Here is a 26,617-nt window from a genome sequence, read left to right on the forward strand (position 1 = left end):
CCAACATAATTGTTGGCATGTGCTTAGGACTGGGCCAGTTGCAATTGTGTCCAATGCTTCAAAATGATGTACTGATTCCAAGAAGTTTCTAATAAAGCGGCATACACCACGCAAAAGACAAAACATCTATACTATGAATACACAAACAAACCACGCATAATGCTAGCAGGTAAGTTAAAACACCTTGCAAACTAAACACGCTATACGTACCCCCAAGGGAGTGATTACTAGAGATTCCATATGAATCCTAAACGTGTTCAACTCTTTTTACACAGACCTATACAGAGCAGATAAAGCACCGGTGGCATCCTTTTAACTAACTGGACCCACATCCCCCATATTATCAAGGCAAAATCAGGAAATGTTGCCCACACCAATAAGTATAGATGAAGTAGAACAAGTAAGGATTCTAAGCCAGGAAAAGCACCAAGACCTGACTGGTACACAGCAAAATATTATAAAAAAAAAAAAAAATCTCACAAATGATTTCCTACTTGACAGACCTGTACCAATCATTTCTATAAGGATCACCTCCTACGCAACATATGCAAACATTGACTATTACAACAATATTAAAGCAAGGGAAAGACCTTAAAACTTTAACAGTTATAGACCAATATCTTTAATACGGATATCAAATTATTCATGAAAATACTCTCTCTCTCTATTTCTAGATGCACAAAGAGCATTCGATAGGCTGGACTGGAGATACATGTTTGTGGTTTTGGAAAAGCTAAACCTACCTAAACCCTTTCTCACAGGAATAAAACAATTATACAATGCACCATCAGCAATGGGGCTTAGCATGGGTATCCACTCCAGCCAAACTGAGATAAAGGGGGGGACAGGACAGGGTTGCCCCATGTTCCCCTTTATATTCGCCTTATCCTTAGAGCCTCTGGCACATACTATCCGACAAGACCCCAACATTAAAGGATTCCAAGTGGGGGAAAATACAAAATTAGCCTATTCACAGATGACATTCTACCTGAAACTATACTTTCTTTCCTTTTCCTTTACCCAACTGTTTCTAAAACCTTTACTCCTCTTTATTTTTTCCTTAAATATCTTAAAAGAAATGAAGAGAGACCAAGAAAGAAGTAATCCGGCACAACTTTATTGCACGAATTGGTTTATTTCTTCTTTATTTCAGTTGTTAAGATAAGACAAGATTTTGATTTTACTTTGTCTCTGCTGATGTAAATTCTGTCAAAATAAAGACAAAAAACCGATGTGCTTGATGCTCATTATTACACAACTGGAGGCGAATGGGGACTGTATCATTTCCAAAGCTAAAATTACATTTGCACGCAATTCCCTGGGCACAAGTTTTTTTGTTTTGTTTGTTAAATGCTTTTTAGTATCCCTGGGGTGTGGCATTCAAAATAATAGAAACACCCCTTATCAGTAGTGATGGGCGAAATGTTTCGCCAGGCATGGATTCACGACGGATTTCCGCATTTCGCCATTGGCGGATTGTTTTGCGAAACGGATGAAAAAATTTGCTGTGGAAAAATTAGCCGTGTGTCCAAAAATTGTCACAGGCGTCAAAAGAATAGCCGTGGCCGACGAATAATAGCCGCGCGACAAAATAATAGCCGCAGGTGACAAAATAATAGCCACGTGACAAAAGAATAGCAGCGGATGACAAAAGAATAGCCGCGGGCGACAAATTTTTTTGACACGTGACATTTTCGCCTGTTTCGCGAATCTTTTCAAACCGACAGATTCACTCATCACTACTTATCAGGAGTAACCCCTCCCTGGGGCATTCTGCATAATAAATCTCATACCTGTACTCATACATGCCACATTTTTTAGACTATTTTTATTCCTTCGTTTTGACACTGCATTAATAACTATATAGAGTAACACAAAGATCCCAGAGTATGGGCTCAGATGTAGAAAGGACACTTACCCTAACTTTCATATCTAAATGATGTGCAAGACACTGGAAGGGACTGGGTAAGGGGACACCTGCATATTTCCCAGTGAAATGCCAAGTAAAGCAAGGAGTGACAAGCACCATGGAGAATGACAAGCACAGGGTTGGGGTGATCAGTTTGGGGGGGGTGGGTGTTGGCAAAAATTGTCGCGGGCGTCAAAAGAATAGCCGTGGCCGACGAATAATAGCCGCGCGACAAAATAATAGCTGCAGGTGACAAAATAATAGCCGCAGGTGACAAAATAATAGCCGCGTGACAAAAGAATAGCAGCGGCCGACAAAAGAATAGCCGCGGGCGACAAATTTTTTTTGACACGTGACATTTTCGCCGTTTCGCGAATCTTTTCAAACCGACAGATTCGCTCATCACTACTTATCAGGAGTAACCCCTCCCTGGGGCATTCTGCATAATAAATCTCATACCTGTACTCATACATGCCACATTTTTTAGACTATTTTTATTCCTTCGTTTTGACACTGCATTAATAACTATATAGAGTAACACAAAGATCCCAGAGTATGGGCTCAGATGTAGAAAGGACACTTACCCTAACTTTCATATCTAAATGATGTGCAAGACACTGGAAGGGACTGGGTAAGGGGACACCTGCATATTTCCCAGTGAAATGCCAAGTAAAGCAAGGAGTGACAAGCACCATGGAGAATGACAAGCACAGGGTTGGGGTGATCAGTTTGGGGGGGGTGGGTGTTGGCAAAAATTGTCGCGGGCGTCAAAAGAATAGCCGTGGCCGACGAATAATAGCCGCGCGACAAAATAATAGCTGCAGGTGACAAAATAATAGCCGCAGGTGACAAAATAATAGCCGCGTGACAAAAGAATAGCAGCGGCCGACAAAAGAATAGCCGCGGGCGACAAATTTTTTTTGACACGTGACATTTTCGCCGTTTCGCGAATCTTTTCAAACCGACAGATTCGCTCATCACTACTTATCAGGAGTAACCCCTCCCTGGGGCATTCTGCATAATAAATCTCATACCTGTACTCATACATGCCACATTTTTTAGACTATTTTTATTCCTTCGTTTTGACACTGCATTAATAACTATATAGAGTAACACAAAGATCCCAGAGTATGTTCTCAGATGTAGAAAGGACACTACACTATCATCACTATCAAATTGACAGAACAGACCCAATTGGAGCATATCTGTGTGTGTGTGCACTAGTAATTTCGTTTGGGGGGTGGGGGTACTTCAGGTTTCTGACATATGTCTGTGTATAACGGTGTATTACTACTGCAGTTGGAGTCTTTTATTTCTTCATTTCCCTTTTCTATTAATAGCAGCGCAGTGACGTTTTCTCGGGGGTTCCGAGCGTTTGAGCGCTCTGTGGGGCGAGAGGTTGAAATCAGTTTCTGTGAAGAAGCCGAGGCTCCTCCCCCGGTTATTGTGAGGCGAGTAGGAGACAGTGCGGATGTTCCAGACTGTCAGTGGCGGAGCATTACCATTCAGCACCACGGTCAGGGCTACACTCACCCGGGCGGAGGGATTTCAGAACCGCGGAGAGCGGTAGCGCTACCCGTATCCCGGCCGTTGCTGCTGTGTCAGTGTCCTGCCGCGGACGGAGCTTCGGTACCGGGAAAGCCATTTCAGATTTGATTCGGCACCGCGGGACTAGGTGTGGGATTTCCCAGGACACAGACAAAGCCTCGCAATTCAACCGCGGAAGCTGAGCGACCAGAGGCAGATACCGAATATCAGCTCGAATAGAAAGTATCGCTGAGAGGCGAAATTAGCTGGATACAAAGTATCCCAATCCATTCTGAGACGGGAGGAGGGGAGGGTGTCTGCTTCTTAGCAAGCCCTGTGTGTGCCGGAGCTGCTCCCATCTGCACAAACATGGCAACCGAGGTAAGTCCCCAAGAGCCATTGGGTACCTGGGATGGACCTCTCTGTAACAGGCAACTTGGGAACTGTACATTAGCAAGAGCTGGAGTCCTCACATAGAAACCCCACCTGCATATATATATATATACAGGTATGGGATCCCTTATCCGGAAACCGTTATCCAGAAAGCTCCGAATTACAGAAAGCCCATCTCCCATAGACTCCATTTTAATCAAATAATTCAGAATTTTAAAACTGATTTCCTTTTTCTCTGTAATAATAAAACAGTACCATGTAATTGATCCCAACTAAGATATAAATAATCCTTATTGGATGCAAACCAATCCTACTGGGTTTAATTAATGTTTTATGGATTTTTTAGTAGACTTAAGGTATGGAGATCCAAATTACAGAAAGACCCCTTATCCGGAATACCCTTGGTCCCAAGCATTCTGGATAACGGGTCCTATACCTGTATATATATACTGTATATAATTATTCCCTGTTACCCTCCCCCTATGTACGCTCTATGGCACCTATAGGCTTTCATACAGATCCTTCTCCCATAAATGGTTCTCAGTCAGATCAACTTTCCTGTAAAAGTTCCATATAAAGTTCCATTTTCAGCCTGATTCTAAATACTACTCGTTACTATGAAAACATTACCCTGTAAGTATATGAAGCAGAACATTTACTTATACAGTACTTTAACATATGTGTTTAGAAGGAGACAGGTGGAATAATAACTATCATTGATCACTTTGTTATTGTTCTATATTGATTTGTATATATGTTATATATATATATATATGAATGGTTCGTCTTATTCTTAGTAAAGTTTCCCTTGGTACAACCCCAGGCCATAAAACAACAGTAAAGTCATTATTTTGCAACATAAATCATATAGAGATGGTACCTTTTAGTAATTACAGCAGGTATATATTTGAAAAGTTACTCCTATGTAATCATCATTTATTTTTTATATATACATACCTAAAGCATCTATTCTCCAATTCCTGCTTTTGGCCAGTAATTAGTAAGGCACATTGGTAAAGGGCATAGGCATAGGGTACTTATTGTGACTGTTTAGTTATCTCTCCATTAGTGTTTATTGGGTACAGTGGGTTGAATTTAAAAAAAAAAAATGGAATATATTTTGCATAGCATATTTTCTGCAATACAGTTTTGTGTGGTATTTCAGATTTCTGTTATGTTATATTTCTCATTGCATGATTTTTATTAATGGCCATCAGTTAACAAGTCACACCCACTCCATCAAAATCCTGCTAAAATGGCTCCCAGAGGTATATCTCATTATTGCCCCTTCAGTGGGGAGATGTGCACATAAAAGTAATACATACAGCTTTGTCTGCCTTCCTGATCATCCAGTTAAAGTGTAAGCTTTTTATTTAGGAGCCATAGACTTAAATACATTCTCATTGTTTAAAGGGAAACTAGAATATGACAACTCTGACCAAAACTTTGCCTTTTTGCATAATTCAGCATGGCATTGTATATCAGCCCCAACCAAACTGGTTGTCATCTCTATCACCTGACACCTTCTAGGGAGCTTCACCCTGCTCCCATTCGCATTGCTCGGTTTGGTACAAATGCACGCACCCCAGCACCTTCGCCGATAAGTACCGCTCAGTATGAGCACAAGAATGGTAAGGCAGAAAGTAGGTTGGGCACAATATATCAGGATCCAGCAGTGAGATAAGGTAGATAAAATACTTGAATAGAAGTTGTACATAGTAAACACAATTTTGAAATGAAGTTATCTGTTGTGCCAAAGTTACATAACAATCTCAGCAAGTTTACACCCTGTTACAGAATGAATTAGCCCATGGGGGGTAGGGTTTGATGATGACCATTAAAAAAAAGAATTCTAGCTCTGTAATTGACAAGTAGGGTAGGGCCTCTGTGCCTTGTACAGAATGTAAATCAGCATTGGGTTTGCTGCTCAGTCACAGAAAAGAGTGAAAATCCTGAGAAGGAAATAGTGTTTTAGCTTAAACTTTCCATGGAATATTCTACCATTTGAAGTTCATTCACTAGATTTTTAAAGTACAGTGAGGGTAGGTGAGATCCCAGCTAGAAAACAGCGTTGCCTTTCTTGGGGATCATCAGAGTAATGCAGGGGATTTGATAATCATCAAGAGCAAGGTTGGATGCACCAGTTGGTGCAAGGCTTAGCTCCCCTTAGTGCTCTTGCACTTGTTTCCAGGGCAATAGTAAATTCTCCCTCATGTATTTATTTTTTTTGTTCAGTTCAATGTACAAATAAACTTGGAACAAATAAACAGAAGCCCCGGCTGCCTGTTCATATGACATAGGACAAGGAAAACCTTCGCTAAGCAAGTTACAGATGTTGAAATGTGAAGGAAGAAGAAGACACTTAGAAATGGAATGAATGACAAAGCATGACTTATTTTTTTTGTCTGATCAAAAAATGTCAGGATTGATATATTTAAATATGCACAGAAGTGTGTCAGCAAATAGAGGGATGTGGGTGAAAGTGAGAGCATCGTGCCTCTCCTCGCAGTGAGAGTAGTTCTATTTCGGGGATCTGTGTGGGAGGATGTGCGCTGAATGTGTCTTAGAATTGTTCCCTCTTAATGGAAGACTCCCTTGTTCTCATTGTGTGATTCATACTGTGCGGTAGTAATAAGGATATGACTCTTTACATTTCTTTACTGGTTGAAGTCTATATAATTGATGGGTTTAACATTTCTTTATATTATTCAAATATTGCTTTCTAAGAAGGGTGCTAAATGGCATATAACAGTGTAGAGCTGGAAGCCGTCACTTAAACGCATGCGAAACTAAGAGTAAAATAATATAATATAATACAGGGACACATAAAAGTCTTGATTGTGCAAGGTATGTACTGGTCTTTTAAAAGGAAAAGGGCACATAAAATAAACAATGTCTCACCAGTTGTACAAGTGCTAGAGCCATAATGGTTGTAAAGTTGCTCCCTTAGGTCCTATACACTGTAGCATTTGCTACTCTGTATAAGGCTCCCCTTCTACTTGTGCTACTGGCTTCTGTGTCCTGTAGGATGCACCCCTTTAGATTAGAGGAACGGAGCTTCCATTTGGACAGCGTAGGGGGTTCCTCACGGTGAGGGCAGTGAGGTTGGAGAATACCCTTCCTAGTGATGTTGTGGTGGGAGATTCTGGTAATGCCTATAAGAGGGGCCTGGGTGAGTTCTTGAACAAGCATAGTATCCAAGGCTATTGTGATACTAAAATTGGTATTGATGTTAGTATATATAGTTTATGTATGTAAGTGTATAGATAGGTATGTGTTTACTTGGAATGGTTGAACTTGATGGACGCTGGTCTTTTTATAACCCTGTGTAACTATGTAAGGTAGGAACGTGCCACTGGTCACCTATATTCCACCCACGTGTTGCCCAAATGTTACGCAGTGCCTAACCGGTTAGGCTCTGTGGTCATAAATGGCGGCTCTGTTTTTTTAAGTAAAGAGTTGCACCTATAGCTGCAAAATTACTTTTGCCATTGATTTTTGCACTTTGCACACCATTGTAAATGAGCCCCACTTATTAATACTGCAATTCGGTGGGGTTCCATTGTAGCACAGGATCAGGCAATAGGCCACCCGGTTCCCAATTGTTTTCAGCTTCTTCGTAGATACTGGCCCAGAAGAGCACATTCTCCCCAGTAGAAAAATAACCATGTACATATGAACCCTATTGCTGCTGCTACTACTACTTGGCATCTGTTCTTAAATCTGTTTAATCCTGTAATATATTCAGCTGTGAGATTAGGCTCTGTTAGCACATATATATATAATGCATGTTGAGCCTCGAAATACATTACCCTATCCTTCCTGTCTGGCAGTCTGTCTCTGACTTTACATTAAGGTCCTGTGTGTCTTCCTGTATATGTGTGCCGTTAGCTGCCATACGTAGATCATTTCTAATTGTTGCTTTTTATTTTAAATACATTGATTACTACTCATGCATTATTAAGTAAGAGCTTTAGTACTGAGGGGTGTGTGCTTCTCTTCTGTACAACAAGCTATGTATTTCCAGTGAAGGACAAGAGACAAGCTGGGTTATCTTTTAGTGCTGTAATAATATTTCTTGAGCAATGAGACAATTACGTTTGATCTACAGGGAGGGGTTGACCCCAAACCTGCTGGTGGGCAGTGTGGGCCAATAAGGTGTGCTTTAGGTGCAGGTTTATGTTGTTCGTAGGCAAGGCCCTTCCAATATGAATAGTGCTAACCCCTATGGTGGCTGACCCAATCCCTATGTGAATTATCAAAGGGGACTGAAGGGGACTTTGGACTGTGTTGGGAAAAATTTCTATTCGCCCATTACTAGTATGAAGGTGACACTGAGCACACTGTTCCCTATGTATCCCTATGTAGCAGGTTTTCAACTGCATCAAAGGAAGGGATTGGTTGGTGGGATTATACATATTTATATGGTAAATGTTTATGGCATATTTGGTGTCCAGATAGCATATGAAAATTAATTGCAGTTTGATTGCTATGGGATATTTACCCTCACTTAGTTATGTTGTAGTTCATCTAAAAATTAGCTTTTATGTGACAATTAGAATTGACCTTCAGTGTGCATCTCATTCAGTGGTCAAATTGGACATTATTACCTTCCTCTGCATCAACTAGCAGTTAGGCAGGTTATATATAGGCATGAAGGTTGAACTCGATGGAGCTGTGTCTTTTTTCAACTTAACTTACAATGTATGTTACTGTGTTAAGAGTACTTAAAGGACCAGTAACACCAAAAAATAAAAGTGTATCAAAGTAATAAAAATATAATGTACTGTTGTCCTGTACTGGTAAAAGTTGTGTGTTTGCTTCAGAAACTGTACTACAGCCATTCAAGCTAGGAGAAAAGGCAAAGGTTGTATAGCAGATAACAGATAAAACACCATTTCTTTTTTTTTTTTTAGTGTCATTGTTCCTTAAAGTGTGTTCCTTTCATTTAACAACAGGCCTTGCATTGTACCCTTGCATTGTAGCTTGTTTCCTTTATAATGACTAGTTCCCCAGGAATCTCTCCAGTTTTACATGTGCTCATTTTGCCCAGTTTGGCACTGGCAGTAATACTGATGCTCAACACAAGTTACTAATTAGCAGTTCTGTCTGAATAATCTTGGCAAAAACATACAGAATAGGAAAATTGCTATGTGCTATGTAGATACTCTGTTCCAAATGTGAGCCCTTAAGTAGCCATCAGCAGCCGGTGACAACTGTCTGGGATCCCCCGTTCCAAGCGTATGGTATCTGCCAACAAGTACATAGCAATCTTCACTCTCAGTTTTCTAGCTGGAATGAATGCACTTTGCTACTTTCACCTGAGGGGGTAATTTGCGTATGAATTCATGTTAAAATGTAATTTACTTATGAAACTTTTAGAGATACTTCTTTACCTTACATAGAAATGTATGTAAATTAAACATCAAGTAATGACAATGCAGAACAGTATAAGAGGGGCAGGATGGTGGGTGGGGATTAAACTAAGGGCAAACTGACCACTGCCCCCAAACATTGACTGTTTATATTGAGAGATATTTACTGAATGATATGAGCTATCTCCAGCATGTACTTTTCAACTGTGAAATGACTGTTCATTGGGCCCAAGAAACTTTGGGAAGAAGACATTTTCCATAAACATATGTTGGAGCTGCTTATCAGTCCCATAGGGCCCCCAGCGGTTGCAGGGTCTTCTATAGATACACCCCAGCTTTTCAGTAAAATAATTGGTGAGTTTGAATCATAGTAGCTGTGCTTGAAATAAAAAAGACATCCATAATCTGTCCCTAAGTATAGCCCTTTGTCCTAGCAAAACCTACCTGCCTGCTAGTTGATTTTTTATGTAGCCCATACAAGGGGCATAGCCAATAATATGGGTACTACACTCTTTTGTTTATGGGGGGCCCAGACAAATACGTTGTAGGGGGTCCCACAATTTCTGATGGCAGCCCTGGTGGTAGTCTACTGTGTTTCAGGCCAGTATGAAAAGATGCATTTATCAATGTATACTTTTATTGCAAAGAACATATATACACACACTCACATATATTATTCCTGCATCTTCTCTAATTCTGGCTATACATATAGGTGTTCAGATATCGACATATTAAACTGTGAAGCTTTCATTATACAGGTATGGAATGTGTTTTTAGTATGGAATTGTGAATAGGCCTGCGCTCCATTTTTGTAACAAATGCCAGGTTCAAATCAGTTAGAAAATGTTGCCTTCTTTTCCACCTACATACATACAAAAGAGAGAATACTCTGATGCACACTGGTCTTATATCAAAAATACAAAAACAGACACGACAAAGGGGTGTCTTCCTCAGGACAACAGGTATGGAATCTGTTATCCGCAAACCTGTTATTTAGAAAGCTTCAAAGTACAGGAAGGCCATCTCCCATAAACTCCATTTTAATGAAATAATTAACATTTTTAAAATTGATTGCCTTTTTTATTTAATAATAAAAAAGTGCCTTCTACTTGATTCCAACTAAGAATCAAATCTTGTTGATGTCAAGACAATCCAGTTGGGTGAAATTAGTGTTTAAATTATTTTAGTAGACTTAAGGTATCTACATTATGGAAAGGTCCCTTATCCTGGTCCCAAGCATTCTGCATTACAGGGCCCACACCTGTTAGCAGTACCAGTACAATGGTGCTTCATGGACAAAGATCTAGACTAAGGCTAATGTCACACTTTTTCCAAATAAAATAGTAGCTTGTACTTAAAGGGAGGCTTGAGATTTGGAGATCCAAATTATGAAAAGATTCTTTATCTGGGAAACCCCAAGTCCAGAGCATTCCATATAATAATCCCATATCTGTACTGCTTTAAATCAGCTAGAGTGCATGTAACCTAGGAAATACATATTTAATAATAGCATTATCCATAAATAATAAGGATTAACTGGTCTACCATTGTTACATGACATATTCAATGTTTATAGAGAGTAAGGCAACCAAGTATCTTTAATTGGACATTTTGCTGTAATTATGTTATTACGTCTCAAGAATTTATATATATCACAGGCTTAAAAGGAATTGACTGTTTTATTTAAGGAGCAGTGTCACATGTGTCCTTTTAGAAGATGATTTACTATAGAGCTACAGTTCCCAGTAACCCCATGACATATATTAGCCATGGGGGGGGGGGGCGGTCTCTGGTTTATAACCACTTAAGTAATAGCAACGGCTTTCCTATTGCCTACAAATGCTTCCCCACCCTCTCTAAAAAAAAAAAGCCACTGAGAAGCTGTTACTCAACGATTGACTCCAGCAGATTCCTCTGTAGGATTAATAGCAGCCAGGGGGAAGTGGGAGGTTCTGATCCATGACCTGCATAAAGTTATTCATCACTTCGGGCACAAGATATTCCCAGGCTCAGATTCTGGGTCAGCCCATGATTTATTTTATAAGCCCCACAGAGTGGCTGCATTCTAAGCAAACCAGCAGGGCATCCACCAGCCAACAGGATGCAATTTTAATTGGTTATTTCAGCATTATTATGTAAAGGATCTGTTTACTGTATTTCAATAGATTTGGGCAGCGCGGGCTCCTGTTTGTTTAACACAATGTTTAATTACAGTGTTCCGTGGTTGGGGATGCTAAGCTATTTTGTGGAACCTGCTGAGCTATTCAGCCTTCCCCTATTGTTCTTGCATCTCTACCTTATGATAAGGCTGCATGGTGCTTTAACAGGCCCACATCTATTTCTGTTGTAATGTCTTGCTAGAAATTCCTATAAATAATTTATTTATTTTTTATTCCTTTATGTCTTTTAGATGCACAACCTGCAAGAGCTGAGGAGGAGCGCTTCTCTGGCCACAAAAGTCTTTATACAAAGGGATTACAGTGATGGAACCATGTGTCAGTTCCAGACAAAGTTCCCAACAGAACTAGAAAGCCGGGTACTCATTTTTGGATATTGATTAATATGTTAAATTTCACAATTAATGTCCACTTGTCTGAAAAACAAGTTACAAAAAAGAATATCATATTTGTTGCATATGACAGATACTGTTAATGCAGTATCCCATAGTTTCATTCTGATACCTGTCTGTCAACTGATTTTGGACATACATAGGCCAACTAAGCAGGAGATTTCACAAAGTAAAATGTCAGGCAGGCACTCTGACTCTGGTACTCCCAAAAATAAGTAAACAAAGTAGCTCAATATTGAAGTAAAAACATTTTAGTTTATTATATCCATACACATAATGCCAAAAAAGTCTTACTCGTTTCGTACCAAAAGGGGTACTTAGTCATGGGAATGGGAGTTGTTGTAGGCAAAGTCAAGCCATATTTTCAAACTCAAATTTTTTACATTTTCCAAGTTCTTTGAGTTTTAAACGCGAAAAATTCAAAAGTATATGAGTTTATTTGAACGAGTCTTCCTTATTAATAAATAAGTGACCATTTGATGTGCGAATTTATTCAATTTAGAAAAATAAACTCAAAGAAAATTTGATAAATAAGCCTAATAGAGTTATCCATACTGATACATTTGTGCAAGGACACTACTCAGGGTGCTCTCTCAGCTGCTCCCCTAAAGTCCCATACATGTACTGTACATCATATGTTTGGATGTACCACAGTACAAAAAGTATTAAGCCTGAGGTTAAATCTATGGATGTGATGCTATTCTATTGCAGTTTGGACTGTAATGGCCTTGTTAGACCTGTGCTACAACTGTGCTACAATTGTTCCAGATTTTTTATTATGTCATAAATAGAAAATCAATGCTTGTGTAATTCTATAAAACTAATTCAGGGGAAGCACAATGGTGCCTTGCAGTCCTAGGGTCTGGAGGGAACCATCCATAAGTTGTTAGTAGCTGCTCCCTGTGCTCATGTGCACTCCAAAAACATACAGGCAGGTTAGAAACTAATCTAATTGTGTGCATGGGATGGACCTTGACTTTTCTGCTCCATTGGGCCACGGGATGATTTAAATGACAAACAATCTTTGTGCAGCGTGAGTATATCATTGCATCAGTGAATCCACTTCCAACCACACAACCAAGCCTGAATGCAAATGTCTGAGGTGCAAGATGTGGCAGGGAAAGTATAGCACTGCTTGGATAAATCACACACATTTCCTGACATGCCATCAAACAAAGAATATGACTAAAAGCAAATGCAAGAGCACTCAATTACGAGCCCAAATGCAGTGTGCAAAGTGCAATTTTGTATGCAAGTCACCATGTTTTTAACCACAGGGTAATTGCAGGCTCAACAGGGAGATAAACCTGACGTTGTTGCACGTGATTCTTTAGGTGCAACTATGCTGTATCTATTGATGGTGCCCACTGTGGAAACCCTGGACCTACCGCCATCGCCACCTTGAAGGTCCAGGCTTCCCCAGTGTAAATATGTGCCAAAAGAGACAAGTCAAGTGCACAAGCACTGAGTGCAATTACACAGGTACAAGGAGTGGCTTTGGACACAAGCACCTTGATTGATGAATGAATGGTGTCAGTTGGCACAGTGCCATTAAAGAATGGGATTTAACTGAATGCAGGGAAAAATTGCATGAGCACACTTCATGCAATTAAAATCTATTAATAATGATTTTAATTGCATCCCTCCTGTCAGTAGGTTGGAGGTTAAATACAGACCACATCTATCACCCTATATAATGTTCAGCATTGTATTTTTGCATTACTTATATCTGTATTCTATAATTAGTGATAAACTAATTTTTTCGCCAGGCATGGATTCGCAGCGAATTTTCATATTACAGCATTGGTGAATTGTTTCGAGAAACTTCAGTGAAAATTTGTTGCGGAAAAATTAGTCACGCTGATTTTTTTTGCTGCGTGTCAAATTGGGCGTGGTCGCATAAAAACAAAAAAAGGTTGCGTCAAAAAAAAGCGTGGGCGACAAAAAAAATAGCCGCATCGACAAACAATATATGTGGGCGACAAAAAAGACGCGGGCGACAAAAAAATTGCGTGACAAATGCGTTTTGCAAATATTTTGCCGTTTCGCAAATTTTATGGCGAAGCAATAATTCCCTTCTTTAATCAAGGTGAAGGCTAGCGATAAGCAAATCTGTCTCATTTAACTGAAAAATTTGAAAAACAGAAAAACGTGCATTTTTTTCACTCGGTCTTTTTCTGCACAAAATACATTAGTTAATGCCCATTTTTTTGCGCAAAATACATTTAAGTATATTGGCTTTTTTCTTGCTACATTTTGGGGGTGGGCAAACATTTTTTCGGCAAAATCTGCAGATGGAAAAAAGTGGATTTTCAGCACAGATCCATGTCTAGCGGAAAAGTTTGCTCATCACTTGTGCGGCAATAATATTCCTTATAATAAATACTGTACATAATAGTGGCCACATAACTTGACTATGGAGCTGATAGCTTGCAGCAGTTACAGTACATGATGGCAAATATATTAGGCCTTTGCCGCAGTCATTTGCACATTCTATTTTAAGCCTGCTCAAAGGAGATCTTTCCTTCTGTTTGCACTACAAAATATCTCTGCTCCTGTAGCTGCTTGTCAGCTTGGAGAACACTCATTAATCAACAGAGCAGAAGATTCTATGGGGAATTTCTTCAGAATGGAGGAATAGCCATGGGGGCAGCAAGCTGCAAGAGAAAGGGAGATAGGTGTGTTGTTTTTTATCCTAATTATCGGAATGACTGTAGGCATGCAGCGAGCATCAGTTGCTTCCGAGGAGAACACTTTCTATGTGAAAACATCTCTTTGAGGCAGATATATTCAAATTATTTTTAGGAATAAAAATGAAAATGTGAAATGTGCCAGCAGGAATTATAACAAAACGGTTATTACAATAAAATAATGACATTCAGTTGCAAGACTGATGTTACCCATATTAAAGTACTGGAAATCAAAATGAATTGAAATATGTTTTTATTTATATTTAAAAGATTGTTTGGGTTTATGAAGTAAAACGGTTATCGTAGACACTCGCTGACTGCAAATAAATCATTTATTGTTCTGGATATAGTGCTGCCAGAGCTTGCAATCTTATTTTGCTATCATAGACACACTGAGCTAAATTAACCTATCAATCAATATGTTTAGACTGTGGGGCAGACCTGGGGAAACCCACACAAAATTGCATGAAGAAATTTCATTAAGATTGCTTCCTGGTCAGAACTGACTCAAGAGGCAACAACACAAGCCATGATAGGCACGGACAAAGCTTTATCCCTTAGTATATGAAAAAGCCATTCCAAGGAGCCTTTCCAGAATTCCACAACTTCACAATTCTCAATGAAAAATAAAATCATTTCTAGGTATTAAGAAGAATCCTCCATTCTTCCAGTCTGGAGGGAAGCCTATTTGTCCTAGAGTTGTCTCTAGTCTACTCTTAAAGGAAAACTATACCCCCAGAATGAATACTTAACCAATACATAGTTTATATTATGTTAAGTGACCTATTAAAGAATCTTGCTAAACTGGAATATATATATCAGTAAATATTGCCCTTTTACATCCTTTCCCTTGAGCCACCATTTAGGGATGGGCTTTGTGCTCCCTCAGAAATCGCATGACCAGTAATAAAGCCCTTAAGTCTTAAAATGCCAATATTTTATTTAGGATTACCCAATAGCACATACTACTAAAAAGTATATTTTTGCGCAAAGGGTTTATTTAGATGAAGCAGGGCTATACATATATGCTTGTTTATGCAATATATTTTTGTAGAGACCTACATTGTTTGGGGGTATAGTTTTTCTTTAAATGGCTCTTCAAAATATCCAGTCTAATTGGCCGTCTTATATTTAATCTATATCCAGTCTAATTGGTCCTCTTATATTTAATATATATCCAGTCTAATTGGGCCTCTTATATGTAATCTATATCCAGTCTAATTGGACCTCTTATATTTGATATATCCAGTCTAATTGGCCCTCTTATAGTTTATTCATGTCCAGTCTAATTGGCCAACTTATATTAAATCTATGCCCATTCTTCCTACCTGTGGGCATGAAAGTGAGCTGGGTGGTATGAAAGCAAAGCACAAACCTTTGGATAATGAAATGCTTGTCAAGCTGTGCTGTGTAATTATGTAAAAGATAAGAAGGAAAAGGTTGAGAAGAAGGGAGTAGGGGCACTCTATGTGCTATCAGAGCTGCTTTGACAGCACCACCATTAGGTCTAAAGTTGGCCATACACGCACCGATAATATTGTACAAAACCCTGTTTCGTACCATACATTCGGTGCGTGTATGGTAAGTCGGCGAGTCGACCGATATCGCAGGAGGCTGCTGATATCAGTCGACTCGCCGATCGGCCTGGTTAAAAGATTTTGATCGGGTGCCATAGAAGGTGCTTGATCAAAATCTGCCTTCTGGGCTGAATCGGCAGAAGGAGGTAGAAATCCTATTGTTTCTACCTCCTTATCTGCCGTTTCAGCCCTGAAGGTTAGTGACCGATGGTCGCATGAAAGAAAAATCGCCACGTGTGTGGCCACCTTAACATGGAAGCGATGTCGGGGCAGCAGTAAGAGAACATCTATGTTATGGTTTCTTTTGTTGTAAGGTTCAGACTGGGCCATCTTAAAGCTGGAATTCTGGGACAAAGCATTGCATTGTGGAAAAAAACATGGTGATTGTGCTCAAAATTGTACTTTGCTCACTGCAATTGTAAATATGACCCCCCTTTCTATTCATATGTTTGCCCTGTAATAGGGCTGGGGGGGGGGGGTTCTATCCCTGTTACATTACAGATATATTAAATTCACTGTAAATAATTGTATCACTGCAAAGACAAAACACAAAGATTCTGGTGCCCAAACCTTCCCACTATCAAAATCAATCACTGTTAATAGGGATTTGTTCTATCCCTAGAATGATTCCGTGTGTTCACACATATGTCATCCTCATCCCCCCGAGCTAGATTCCAGGGAAACACATGCAGGCTAATTATGTGTCCCTTGTGGGTTGGGTACAGTGGCTGCCAGTTATATCCCCAAAACTTAAGCAATAATAATGAAAATAATGTAAAAATAATAAAAGTTCTTTAAATCAAATATACTGTAAAAATAGCCAGCCAACTCTATGTAACACTCCTTCACCCAGCAAAGAAAATAAATAAATACATGAATAAATGCTTAGTGCAAGTCATTACAAGAATAAATGTATTGAATTTGTCATGATATTCTCTAGCAGCCATAGCCAACTACATTCTTCATACACATATGGGGATTGATTTATCACTGGTGGGAATATGTTACTGAGATATAATGGAACTTACAGCTCAGCAAAATGTTTGCAACAGTTTAGGATTTAACTATCTGTTTTCCATGCTGGAATGAAAATATTGATAATACTGGAGAGCAAGGAGCCCAGAGATGCTGCTGGATAGTGCAGTCCAGTAGATGTTCCACCACTCAAAGCCTGTTTGGCACTTGATACTAGTTATTAGTGATGAGCAAATTTTATCACCAGGTATAGATTTGCAGTTAATTTCCGCATTTCGCTATTGGCAAATTGTTTCACAAAAAAATGTCAAAAAAAGTGGCGGTTGCGTCAAATTGGGCACTAAAAAGTTGCACGTCAAAAGGTGTTTTGCGGATTTTTCGGCGTTTCAATACATTTTTTGGCAAAGCGAAACTGGACAGATTCGATCATCACTACCAGTTATCCTCCTTTCTCACACTAAACCAAGGGCCGTAACTACAAAGGAATCTGGACTGTAGAAAGTCCCTAATTAGTGAGCAATTTCAATACATCTCGATAGAATTGTTCAGCTTACCAATGTTTTGTTCCCTAAAAAACATTTGCTGTGGGGCCCAGTAACATCTACAGTAGTTACTGATTATAACTATTAGTTGCCTCTGAGCACTATATAATTCAACTTAGTTAATTTAAAAAGAGCAGCGCCCTCTATATCGCACTCGATTGTAAGTCTCAATGAATTCAAATAGGTGGAGAACATAATCAGAATTAAAAACAGTTCATTTATTTATATACCTTAAAATTAATCAAAAGTATTTCATTAAATAGAATTCATATTAATAATCAACATTTCATAAAAAAGAAAAATGTCATATACTAATAGCAGTGGGATTTAGTCAGTGGTTGTTATTTGCCCAGATAGTAGATCTTAAAGTGCACTTAATAGAAATATACATTTCTATGACAATATTATGGACGCATGTATGAATGATAAATGGTCTGTGTACTGTACTTAATGCAATAAATTGTAATAATTTAAGTTTTCAAAATCCAGGATTTTAGATTGTAAATATGTATTCACATTCTTTGTTGTGAATGAGAAACAAGCTCTCTATTATAGAATAAAGAATGTGAAACCTGACAATTTGTTATTTCTCTGTATTTGTATGCTGTAGAATTGCTTACAAATGTGATAATGGAAAAATGAATGGAATAAGATGGAAGACACTGAGCCATAACAGGGAGGCATGTACAGAGGTGGGGGGATGCTGAGGTGAGACGGGGTGATTAAATAAAGAGAATGTAGGAAAGAATAAAACATTTAAAGCGGAGATGCAAAAGAGAGGGAGATATACAGGTAAATGCATGGATCCATACACACTTACAGATAGGATGGTGTATTTTGTCTGTGGTTTCTGGTGTGGGAAATTGCTGGGCACCAGAGGTAGTATTTCATTTACTTGAAACCAGGGGGCTCTACTGAAATGCCATTTCCAATGCCCAGCAAGTTCCCACACCAGAAAAGATGCACCTAAACATAGGCGGATTTTTAATAAAGATAGGGGAGGCTAAGCCTCCCCAAACCTGCTTGGCACCTTGAAAAATTAAAAAAAAAAAAAAACCTCACTGTTTCTGCTCTGGAACATTTAGGGCTCTGGTACACGGGGAGATTAGTCGCCCGCGGCAAAACTCCCTGCTCGCGGGCGACTCATCTCCCCGAGTTGCCTTCCCCCTGCCATCCCACCGGCGAACATGTAAGTCGCCGGCGGGATGGCAGACGCGGCGGGGCGATTTCGGGAAATCGCCGAAAAAGCCTTGCGAGTCTTTTTCGGCGATTTGCGCGAAATCGCGCCGCCGCGAATGCCATCTCGCCGGCGACTTACATTTTCGCCGGTGGGATGGCAGGGGGAAGGCAACTCGGGGAGATTAGTCGCCCGCGAGCAGGGAGTTTTGCCTCGGGCGACTAATCTCCCCATGTACCAGAGCCCTTAACATTCAGTAATCCTCTTGCTTTCCTGCAATCTCCTGTTCTGTTGTAATCAGCTGTGCTCTGATTGGATCTTTCATTTTGTGGCTTCTCCGATCAGAGCACAGTTCTTTTGACAGACAGTAAAAATGACCAATCAAGGCACAGATTTGAGCAGACCTGGGGAGATATTACAAACTGATTGGCTTTTTTTCCACCAAATTGGGCTACTAATTTAAAGCCCTGGTGGATTTCCAAAGTACAGACCTGCCAAGGTACAGTTTTGGGCTAATTTTTGGAGCCTTGGCGGGTTTGTAGTTGTAGCCAAAGTTTTTTTTCCCCTAGTGTGCCTGTTCTACTGCATGCTGGGTTATGTAGTTTGTTTCTAACAATTAGCCTACAGCTAGGATTAATATAAAACTACAATATCCAGCATGCAATTGGACAGTATAGACAGAGGCTCCATTTTTATTTCCTTTTTGTAAGTTCATTTTTTACTGTTACTTTCTACTTTGATGTGGGGGCAGTTCTGCGGTCGTAAATTATAACTCTCAGGATATCTTGGGGCTGCTGAGAGTTATAGTTCAACACACCCATATGTATATCATGTCTGGGGTTAATGCAACATTCTGAATCTATTTCTGTAGTGACTTCCCAGCTGGACTGGGCACAGAGGGCAGGGAATTATCAGCCATCCCAGTAACTGGAGAGGGGGCGCAGGGCATGGATAGTGATTATATGCTTTTAAATGTTTTCCCATATATACTTTTTTTTATAGATTTTTTCTTTCATTGCACACATTGGGCTATTTTTGGGCTGCTTTCAAAGTGGCTTTTGGCTAGTTTTGGGTTGGTTTTAGAGCTGACTTGGCTGGTTCGGAAAAATAAATCTGACAACCCTGTTAAGAAGGATCTACAGGCTGTAAACTTTACCTAAGATTCTCACCAACTCTGAACTTTTGCTGCAGATTTCATCCTATTCCCATAGGCACTATACTGTATCATCCCACTCCCACAGGCACTATACTGTATCATCCCACTCCCACAGGTACTATACTGTATTTGTTCTAAAGGCTGATTCACTAGTTAAAATTAAATAATTTTTTGTCATCTGGCATCTATAATAGCCCTATCACCCCTGCTCCTTTCATAAATTAACTCTTTCCCCCTGAAAAAGCTACTTGTGCTTTTATATATTGTTGTTTTTTGGACTTTCTTTTTTTTTTTACCTTTTTTTTTTTATCATTGTTTTGTTCATTTCTAGTTAGTTACAGGGGAGCCCTCATGAGACTGCATGGCTGGGAAACAAACCAATGCTGTGTATCAGTGCCAGTGTTATAGTGCCAGGGCCTGAATATTTGCCATCAGTACCCTCTGCATCTCACTGCATATAATGTGCTGGTTTTGTAAATACAGACTGGATGTCACTGTATATAATGTGCCTGGGACATCAGTACCCAGCTAGTGTCTATAAAACTAACTAAAACACATTTAAGTTAACTGATCCCAAACATAAATAGATGGAGAACCCCACACACAAGTGCACGTATGAATACTTTTACATCCTAAGCATTTTAGGGAGGAAAAAGCACTCCCACCCGCACTTTTACGCAGTTTCCCTGGGAGTCAGAGGAACGGCAAGAGGTAGTTGGGAGGCTTATTATTTACGCCAGCAGCAAATCCGCTAAATCTCACATTAGCTTTAGATCAGTCTATGTGTGGCCCATCTTTAGCCTCCCCAAACAAAGCAGGTAGGTACCTAAAGGGAAAGCACATACAGGTATGGGACCCGTTATCCAGAATGCTCTGGACCTGGGGGTTTTCCAGATAAGGGGTCTTTCCATAATTCTGATCTCCTACCTTAAGTTTGCTTAAAAAATTATTTAAAGAGTAACTAAATCCAATAGGATTATTTTGTCTCCAATAAGGATTAATTATATCCTAATTGGGATCAAGTACAAGGTACTGTTTTATTATTACAGAGAAAAAGGAAATTGTTTATAAAAATGTGAATTATTTGATTAAAATGGAGTCTTTCCGTAATTCAGAACTTTCTGGATAATGGGTTTCCGGGTAAGGGGTCCGATACCTGTACATCCTATTTACCTGGTTGTTGCCATTCTTTGCTTTTTCTTGGTCAGATTGAGAAGCAGCTATTTGAGGAAACAGTGAAAACCCTGAATATGTATTACATTGAAGCAGAGAAGATTGGGGGCAGCTCGTACCTGGAGGGCTGCTTGGCCTGTGTGACGGCCTACTTTATATTCTTCTGCATGGAAACTCACTATGAAAAGGTAAAGAGTGATCTTCCCCCTGTGTGTGAATACTCCCCCAATGTAGATATACAAATATTTAATTACGTCCTCTTTTTTTCTTTTAAGTTATTTAATTCAATCACTAGCATTTTTTTTAAGAAGATACCATGACAATCTCAGTTACCGAGCAGTCTGTTCTAACGCATGTAGTTTAGCAGTTAAGAGCCGAAGTGCTTTCTGGATAGGTAGTTCTCCTGTAATTTGCATCTCCATACCTTAAGTCTGTTAAAGATCATTTAAAAATTAACTAAACCCAATAGGATTGTTTTGCCTCCAATAAGGATTAATTATATGTTAGTTGAGATCAAGTACAAGGTACTGTTTTATTATTACAGAGAAAAGGGACGTACATTTAAACATTTTGAATTAATGAGCTTTCTGGGAGCTTTCTGGATAAGGGGTTTCCAGGTAATGGATCCTATACCTGTATTATTTATAGTAAATCATCCTGGCAGTGATTACTGAGAGGACTGAAATGCATCAATGTTTTTCACTCATTGAGCCAAGCCCATATTCTTCAGCTGAGTTTAAATTCCTGCCCTAAGCTTCCCTGAATTGCTCAAGAGGAAGTTATTGGTGGGAAATCGCTCATATTTTGACTCGTTATTAAAGGGCAGATGGCCGGTATGAAATGGGATTTGGATTTGCAAAGAGTCACCAAGTCTTGGTACAATATTTTAGCTTTGAACTCTGTCCAACATTGACACAAGGAAACTTTTGAGAGCAGGGTAGAGTCGCACGTCAGGTCTGGTATTTCCCATTATTATCTGTCTATTTCTCCGTGAGCAGATTTAATCCTTCCTTTAAACGCTTGGGAAAGGTTGTTTCAACGTGAAGCCACTCAGCAGGCTGAGCTTTGGAAGGGATAATTGCCCAATCTCTTTATCTAACCACTGTCGAGCTGGGCATTTGTCCAACACAAACCAAACCTTTGTAAGTTGAAAATTAATTTCCCAGCAGAATTTGTTCCCACCTCGGGTCTATTTAGTAACAATGGAATACACACTAAGAAACTGGGAATCAAGGGCTCATCTACGAACTGCAAAATAAGCATATAAACCTGAGCTGGCTCACACTGCTAATGTGCTACATATCTTAGCAAAATGATATTCCTATGGTGTTGTTCCCCTTAATAGTGTTTCCAAATCGCTAAACAGCAGAGGGCTAGCTCTAACCAATAGAGATGTAGCAGATTTGGGAACTCCAGTGCCACCTACAGCCCACGCTGATATGGGGAGGCCCATTTATCAACATTTTGAGGTTTTTAAAATCCCAAATAAACTCATCTCCACTAAAACCACAAATGTCTAGTCATTTATTTAAAGATCCCAATATAAAAAGCACGAACAAATGAAAATGAAAGAACCTTGTCTTTTTTCTACGTTTTATGCTTTGTAAGAGTTTTTATAAATGAAAAAAAAAAAAACACAAAAACTGATGAAATGGCAACCCTATTTCATTTTTGAGCTTTCCTAAGTCTTATTTTGATTGCTTCATATTTTTTAAATACCATGAAGGGACACTTGCGGAATGGAATGCTGCCATAGCAGAAATACTGTGTGTTTGTGTATATTGCATGTTGCACAGACATTTCTCAGCAATCTCCTGTTTAAGAAGCGTAGATATTATGGCTGTGCCTGAGCTTTTCCTTTAATGTTGAAGGTGCTGAAGAAGATCTCTAAATACATCCAAGAACAGAATGAGAAGATTTACGCCCCCAGGGGCCTTCTAATTACGGATCCTGTGGAGCGTGGGATGCGAGTTGTATCCTTTTCAACCTAATTTTGAGTCACTGTGTGACTTTCATTCTCAAAAATAGGTGCATGTGTTCTAAATGAGTTGCGGTTCTATCAATTAAAATATCTATTTGTCTGTCTATAGACATTTCTCTGTTTTTCAATCTATCATCTATCTATCGACTATCTACCTACAATCTATCTATACTGTATATCTATTATATATCTCTATCTATCTGTATATATCTATCATCTATTTTATCATCTATCTATATATTAATTTAGCTAGCTATCATCTATCACTAGGTGACAAAGTGTGACCGATAAAGTTTACTGTTACCTTATAATATAAAAGCAGATGGAGCAAATGTGGCTCATAAATCCAATCCATGACAAAGGGGGTGAGCCCCTGTATACCTTCCCCATCTCCTGGTATGGTCTAAATTCCCCATATTTAATGACTGCAATATATATGTATGTATGTATATAGTGTACCAGAACCACAGCTGTTGTCTGCTAACATATTAACTACTGAGCTATATAATGCAGTGAACAGCTCCTTCATGCTAGTACTGCCCTAATAATACAGGGTTGTGGAAGGTTCTCACTATTTCCATGCCTAAAACCATAGCCAATAACTGAAATGATGTGTTTCTTTTACTGTGTGTTGGTTGCATCAGTGCAAATGTCTGTATTTCAGGAGATAGCTTCTATCATAAAACAGTAAGAACATGATTGTCACAGACTTATGTCACCAATAATCTTGAACACAATGAAATCATGTTCTACCCTTCATTTTTAATGAGAAATCTGCCCAAGGAGGCTTATTTATTAGTTTTAAACTTTAAATGTTTGCTTGTTGAATACAAAATCTTTATTGTACCATGGGAATAAAACTTAAATGTATCAAGTTTGCTTCTATTCGAACTCGCAGCCTTTTAGATGCAGAACTTTTACATTCGAGTTTTTGGAATGTTTTGCACTTAAAAAAAATCTAATATTTGAGTTTTGGAACCCATCATTTGAATTTGGATTTTTCCAAATTTCAAATTTAAACATTGATTAATAAGCCCCCCTAGTGTTTCTTCTATTTAGAATGTACAACTATGAGTGACTGTGGGCCAGTAAAGGCTCGGCAGCAACTCATACTCTGGTTTGTTTACCCCTGACTAAATCCCTTCAGATTGAGATCTCAGTTTATGAGGACCGGTGTAGCAGCGGCAGTAGCAGCAGTGGCAGTTCCAGCAGCACAAGCAGCGGTGGCGGCGGAGGGGCGGCCAGTCGTGCCCGATGACTGGCAGAGAGTCCCTGTGGGGACCTGTACTGCCGAGATGATGGCCTTTCTGAAATCCGAAGACTCAGATATCAGAGTACTAGGTTTTAAGGCAAAGCTAAATGACTTCTTTTTTAAGGAACTGAGAAACTTTCACAGCAATTTGGCCTGAAAGAAAGTGTGATGTAAAGATATGGATCTAGAAATGAGTGCACAGACCTATTAAGCAACAGGATCATATAAAAGAAACTCTGAAGAATGATATGGCTTCCATGGTTATTATTTGTATCTATACGGAAGGTCATTGTAACAAGGCGCAGTTCCTCGCTCCCAATTCTTCCAGAGCCCAAAGTGTACAAATGAAACATAGTTGCCTCCATCCCAGGTACTGTATGTTTAATAGTCACCGTCATGGGCTTTTCTCTATATTGGAATTCTATTGACTTTCTTTGTCCCCTCTTTATTGGGAACAAAATAAAGCTGGCAAAAGTATATCATTTGTGATATAGTTACTCTCCAGAAACCCCATATCCAGTAAGCTTCAAAGTACAGCAGTGCCATTTCTCATGTTTTTCATATTGAAAGGGGCACTAAAGGACAAAAATATATCAAGACTCTTGGGCAAAAATTTAATATTTTTCTAATGAATTATCATAATTTATTGGTTTTAGTTTCTTTGTTTTGACTGCCTAGTCACTGTAAATCACCCTATACAGGGCAGGCTTAGGGCTGGGGGCGCCAAGGTAAGTTCTCTCAAACCCACCCACTCTTCTCCTGTCCTCTTAACACCCAAAGCCTAGGAGTGCAGACTTTAGATGGGCAGAAACTAGGGGAATGACAGGCAAAAGAAGTAAGTGCCCAGCGCCCCCCCCCCACACTGTTGCACCCAAGGCACATGACTCTTATTCCTACCCCTAGCCTTTTTTTAACAACACCAAAGTGTATTTAATGGTTGAAAAACTCAATAAATAATAAATACCAATAAATACACAGTGGTGCTGATTACAAGACCTCCAGAGTGCTGTATATAATGTGTATACCTATAAATCTGCAGTATTTCAATATAAATATACAGTTTATAAATGTGTGTGTGTATTTGGGGGGTTGTAAAGTATAAAAAAACAGCTTTTACTTTGCTATGTTTATTGCAACATTAACAGTTTTGTTATATAACACAATGACAATGAACCTCAGATTTTATTGCCTTAATCCTGTAAATGAGAGAAATAATGCAAGGATTGTAAATAACACAATAAAAGGAGAATGTCATTATGCCGCAGGCAGCAGAACAACACAAAGAGCAGAATGTGAAACCCATTTCTTTCAGTAGCTTTTGTTTTAGGTTGAAATGAAACATGAGGTTATTAGATATCAGATTAAGAATACAGTAAATAAGATTTATTTATCAGCTCACAGATTCTAAATTGCACATTGTTCCTAAGTTAAACCATTAAGTTTAATTTATTATGTTCTAATTTATCAAGAGCAACTGTAGTGTTCTTTTAATATTAACTGGGCAAATAAAGCCCAATTGTGCTATTCTGTTTTTTGATGGTATTTGCAATGCCCTGTGCAAAGAACATTGTGGCCCCTTAGATGCCACCCAATCGTCTTCTGGCTTATTGCATTGGAAAACACCCCCTACAATACAGTGCCGGTCCCTAGATTGCATGCGCGGTGCCCATCTGGGTATGTGCCAGGGCGGGAGCCTGGAATGTAGTAAGGGACAGAATCCTAGTAACTCGCTATGGGACATGGTTGACCTAGTGTACAGATGCATTTAGACTTTTCCCACATTTGATGTCTTCCCCAGAACTCAAAGCTAGTGTTGGGTATTCCAGCTGAGCAATTTCACTTTAACTTTCACCCTCCATAACTGGAACAAACCAACCAGGTCTCAATGGAACTGAGAACTCATTGTTCACTCATAAAACCAAATAAAGACACTGTGGGCTCTCTATCACTTTCATATTATATGTAAACATAATGTGGAGGTACCTGCTTAATTAACTCAAGAATAATACCTCTCGGGTAGCACAATTAATTACATTTGTATCTGTAATTTATTGAAGAGACCCCTTCAGTGCACTATGGTGTTCCCCTGGAAACTGATTGTTGTCCTGCTGCTTTGTTAATATACCTGAACCATTAATATACCTGAACACATTGCTATTTGCAACAGTAATGTTAATTACAGATTCTCCACTAAGAACCCATCCTCCCAGCGCTATGTCAGCCAACAGGATAGGGATTTGCTGTGCTATTTTTGCTGTCTTATATTACACCGTATCTAACACCAGGACGGCGGACTGTTTGGGTGCTGTTTAGGTGTTGGC

At 39.2% G+C, this 26,617-nt stretch overlaps 1 protein-coding gene across 1 annotated transcript; it reads left to right on the top strand.

Annotated features, from left to right (window-relative positions):
• Positions 1-3,343: 3,343 nt before the first annotated feature.
• golga7b (golgin A7 family member B) lies at positions 3,344-26,617 on the top strand. Its single transcript, XM_002936435.5, has 5 exons — positions 3,344-3,817; positions 11,615-11,740; positions 21,099-21,251; positions 22,935-23,036; positions 24,192-26,617. The coding sequence occupies exons 1-5, from the start codon at positions 3,806-3,808 to the stop codon at positions 24,300-24,302; spliced, it is 504 nt and encodes a 167-aa protein (XP_002936481.1). The 5' UTR covers positions 3,344-3,805; the 3' UTR covers positions 24,303-26,617.

The sequence above is a fragment of the Xenopus tropicalis genome, chromosome 7 (assembly GCF_000004195.4).
Source record: "Xenopus tropicalis strain Nigerian chromosome 7, UCB_Xtro_10.0, whole genome shotgun sequence".
In the NCBI taxonomy this organism is placed as follows: Eukaryota; Metazoa; Chordata; class Amphibia; order Anura; family Pipidae; genus Xenopus; species Xenopus tropicalis.